At 38.8% G+C, this 5,000-nt stretch overlaps 1 protein-coding gene across 1 annotated transcript in view; it reads right to left on the reverse strand.

Moving 5' to 3' along the window:
* rab3ab (RAB3A, member RAS oncogene family, b) overlaps positions 1 to 5,000 on the reverse strand; it is a 14,011-nt gene that overhangs the window by 6,076 nt on the left and 2,935 nt on the right. Inside the window, exons 2-3 of the mRNA XM_019875170.1 lie at positions 3,060 to 3,284; positions 1,087 to 1,205 (exon numbers count right to left, since the gene is read on the reverse strand). Of these exons, the coding sequence (XP_019730729.1) occupies positions 1,087 to 1,205; positions 3,060 to 3,284 (344 nt within the window). The remainder of the gene's footprint in view (positions 1 to 1,086; positions 1,206 to 3,059; positions 3,285 to 5,000) is intronic.

The raw sequence follows: 5,000 nt of genomic DNA on the forward strand, positions 1-5,000 counted from the left end.
GCTTGATTTTCTGCAATCAGACAGTCCCATCTCGGGGTAATAGGAGACAATGACACCTCAAGTGTGTGGTTTATGTCCAGTCTACTTCGTAATTTTGTTTTAGTCACTATTGCTGCAGAAACTCCCCACCTCACACAGGTAGTATGTCGGAAATAGCAACAGTGCTAATGTGGCGATCTCAGAGTATTCAGCCATAACTTTGATCCAGTTGTTTCGAACGTACTTTTAAGGCCGCCGTCATTTGCGATCTCCAAGCAGCTTTTTTACTCAATTTGCGGGCTTCAGCGTTTTGTTTATGAGCGTCATCGGTCACGTGACCGAGAAGTGTGACTTGACGTGAGTCAAGCGTGACACAGACGGATGTAACAGAGAATACGGTAATTTTTCAAAATAAAACATGTTTCGTCTTCCGAAATAAATAAAACGGAAATAAGGCAAGTTCTTTCTGTGCGGCCTGGTACCAAATGCCCTGCGGACCAGTACCGGTCCGCGGACCGGCAGTTGGGGACCCCTGCTGTATATTACTCGCTTTATGTTTAACAATTATGTGCAATTTTTGTGAACTCAATGTATTAAAATAACTGCTGCATCATGGGCCATCGTTTTCAACTCTGTAATGTTTGTTTTTAAAGCGTTATTTATTTGATATCCCTCTATTTACTCAGGATGCGGACAAAAACCCGGATAGTGGAAATCTGTGAGTAACTGACACCCTCCCTCAAAATAAAAGGTGTGTGATTGGGCAAAGCACTCAAAACAGAAAAGATCATAAAGCATCAACGCTTGCAAAAACGCACATGAGAACACAAACAAATATGCATTGCAGTATATTACATAAATGGAATTAAGTCATTCAACTCACATCATGGCATTTACACAATAACAAATGTAAGGGAATACATGAAAGTTGTACTGACAAAGTAGACAACAGGTATAAGTCGGCTAACAACAACAATGCGATCGAAATGGAACATTCATTCATGAGTTGTTAGCTAATATTCCTGATTATTAATGAAGAATATTATTCACACATTCATATTGAACTGGACCAGGTTGAAATATCCCAATATTTCCCTTCTCACATACCAGTCCTGGACAGCATTGAAGGATTCCTCGTTGGTGATGTCATACATGAGGATGAAGCCCATGGCACCCCGGTAGTAAGCTGTAGTAATGGTACGGTAACGCTCCTGACCCGCCGTGTCCTTGAAATCAGAAAAATTCGAATAAAACATCTGTTCACTTTTCCGTTAAGATGTAGTAAAGAAAGTAACAGTTTTATGGTTTACGAGCCATTAGGAAACACTAACAGGAGATCTGAGTTTGGAAAATATGAATTTTATATGGTAACTACATTGTCCATTGCCAGTGAGACTATCATTTATACAGACATAATACAATGGATTGACTCCTAACTGAAGTTGCTCATTGGAACTAAATGACTACATTGAATCACCCCTGCGGCTCAAGTGAGGATAAGACACACAGAAAAGAGATGGGTGTACAAGTAAATATTGAATCGCCAATTCAGAGATGAGCGATCGTTTATCATGCTGCTTTTGCCTCGCATACCATTGAGTGAAAAATCTTGAGTGGAGTGCACCCTAAATGTGGGATTCCATCAAAACAAACAAACAAACAAACCCTGCTCTAATGTTGAAAATGCATGGCCCAGGTGAGATCACAACACATCTTGCGAGACAACAGCAAGTCAATAAAGGTGAACACTCTACTGTTCTATATATAAAGCATGTTGATCATTGATGACGTTAATATTTTGACCCAGCAACTCATTAATTAGCCCCCTCTTTTATACAGCTGCAATCTGAAACTGTTGCAAGGACATACAGTCCATTGGTACAGACGGTCCAATGGCGAAACGGGATCCAAATGGTCCACACAGTTGCATGAATAGTATGTTTTCTTATCGCTCTCTTCCTTGTTCTACGATGGCAAGAATATTCGTCTTATTTATAGCCAAGTGCAGTGCTGATGTATTTTAAATACTCGTCTGCTCATCCACACAATGTGCTTGTTTGGAGAGGACAGGGTTATTATTTCTATGACTAAAATGTCAGTGTAGGTAGCGCTGAGTGTTGTTATGTAACAGACACACGGTGAGTGCCCTATATACAGTCAATGGATTGTGTAAATAATTACATTCAAATGAGATATTTTTTCGAGGATGCAGGGTCATAAAGGCATACTGTACGACATTCGTGCTGATTTGTATCACTTTTTTTTTTTTTACTGCTACGAATGAATGATTCTATTTTAGTGGGTGCAGGGGGGGGATGAGTGATGCTGACTTCTTATATCCATTTAATACATGATGGAAAGGCCTTTTTGCATTTAAATAATAAGTGCGCTCAATCTAATTAGAGCTCAAAACACCCTCATCTTTACGTGACTTGTTTGAGAGCGTTGCATAAATGGGGGATGGGGATTTTGCGTGTGTGTGTTTGGATAACGGAGGCTATTTTCTCAGAGATGTCTAGTAATGGGGGAGGGTGAGCACAGCATCGGTCACCCTACGCTCTTTTTCTGATTGTCTTCCTTCCTGGAAGCAAGAAATGAAAAAAGGCTGACATCAGAAGCAAACATATGCACGCACAGACCTACAAACTAAAATACACACACAGTATGTTTACCTTTAGGAAAACAGGAGGGCATACAGATAACCCGGAGATATTTATCCAAAAGGGCAGACAACATTAAAGTTCACCCATCTATAGACTCTGACCACTGATGTCATTTTACCTGTAGTGCTTAGTTTCAGACACCATATTCGAGTGCACCAACGTAAAAGGAAAACACGAAGAGAAGCCTTATCCACTTTTGGCGTTATCAGTCATCGGTCAAACAATTCCAGTCCAATTTCTACCTTAAAAATATTTTTTGGATTCACCTTTAGATGGATTTTCATTATATCAAAACACATCATGAAATATTTCACTGTGTGGAGTGAATTTATATGACAAGAGTGAATATTGTCACTTTTTGTACTGTTAAAATAAATAAGGTTTCCTTAATTGCATTGCAGTCAACAAAGGACTTACCCAGATTTGTAATTTAATCCTCTTATCATTCCTATAGATGGTCTTCACCTTGAAGTCGATGCCCACCGTACTGACAAAGGCGGGTGTGAAGGAGTCATCGGCGTAACGGAACAGGAAAGAGGTTTTACCCACACTACTGTTGCCAATGATGAGGATCTTAAACATATAGTCAAAGTTCTGGTCTGAGGACTCCTTCTGTCCGTAGGTCGCTGTGGCTGATGCCATCTGTAGACAAAAATTGAGGAGGGGAAAGTCAACTTGTGTGACAACTGGAATTACATGGATGAGGTAACAGATACATGGAAGACTCAATGCCTAACAGTATGAAAGTTGTGGAACCTGTGTTCATAAAATTCAGTTCACCACCAGCAGAATCTTTTTCGCTTATTGAGCATTGAAAGGACAAACTCGACAAGCGTGTTTTGCTTGATGTTTGTTTTGGTGATCCCAATGCAGAAAAGTGCCAGTGAAACTCGTGAAAATGTTACATACATACCTCTAGAGTGTTTCAGTTAAAAAAAATATTGAACTGAATGCACATTACTTAACCGGCTAGACTTTGGTTACTGATTAATTTGAAAACGTGGATTAAATCTGAACAAATTGGAGGCTAACTAGTGTCCTGCAATAGGGAAATATATATATATATATATATATATATATAAAAATAGCGATACAGTGCCTTTTAAAATATATCTGTATTGTCAGTGTTGTGCAGAGGTAATGTGCTCATTTATTATTTGCCATAGTAATTCAGATTTACTGAGAGATGATCGGAGTATAAAACAATATGGCATTGTCATTAATTTTTAACTGCCTTCTCTAATGCATTTACAGTATTTTTTTAATTGTGAAAATAAACACAAAGAGTACGAGTAAAAGATTTAAAAGGCAATTAAGACGCAAGAAAATCCCAATCATGTGAGTTAGTGACTACAAGGACTGAGCAAAGTTGGAGACCTTAGAAAAGATGTTGACTTCAGCCCAGTCAGACACCCTCAGAGTCCCAATGCGCCGCTCTATGTTTAGACCATTATCTTGACTTGCTGCAGTGCAACACTAGACTGCTGAGAGCCTAAAGCACAAAGCAAAACAACTGCAACCTGCTATCATTTTACACGAAGTGATACATAGATACTGGATAAATAATGAAGTTGCATAACCCCAAAATGTAAGAATGACGCTTTTGTCTGTGCCTGTAAGTGAGAACTACTCTTCTGTTTCGGTCAATGTGCATTGACACTGCAGGCCTTCATACCCAGCTCCAGTTCTATGCCTGTATCCATCCATCTGTTTTTGTTTTTTTTGTTTGTTTGTTTACCCTTTCCCTGAATCTACTTTCAGGGGACCCATATCTCATACTGAGTTGACATTTATCTGAAACAACCCATGTGCACACAAGCACAAAATGCAGTTAAACAACAGTGGTGGGCAAAAATACAAAAGCAAATAAAAATGTTTAACATAACAGATGTTTAAGAGTAACGGACCTTCATGGTTCATCAGCAGTAGGGTAGTGGTTCACATAGATGGCATTTTTTATGCAGTTGGAGGGGATTACAATCTCCTTGAGATAAAGCAGGTTCATGCTGTGAGGTATCTGAACTGGGCCACATGGGACAGGTAAAAAAAAATAAATAAAATAGACCACACAGCAGGACATCAGCTCATAATTTATCACTGCCAACGTTCAGTGTTTGTTCTCTCCGAGGCCAGTTTTATTAAAATATATCTTCTCGTGTCACTGTTACACATAGTGTTTACTCAGTAAACAAGTATTTTGACCAGTCATCTGTCTTTGTACCTTTGATTATACACATTTGTAATTTTAGATTTTTACTTTTTATGTTCAAACTTGGATATTCTGTGGCAATTTCCAATACAATGTATATTACTGCCTACCAAAACAATCTCTTAGACCTGTTTTCCACTTGATATTTC

Source organism: Hippocampus comes, unplaced genomic scaffold (genome assembly GCF_001891065.2).
Source record: "Hippocampus comes isolate QL1 unplaced genomic scaffold, H_comes_QL1_v1.1 scaffold132, whole genome shotgun sequence".
Taxonomy (NCBI): domain Eukaryota; kingdom Metazoa; phylum Chordata; class Actinopteri; order Syngnathiformes; family Syngnathidae; genus Hippocampus; species Hippocampus comes.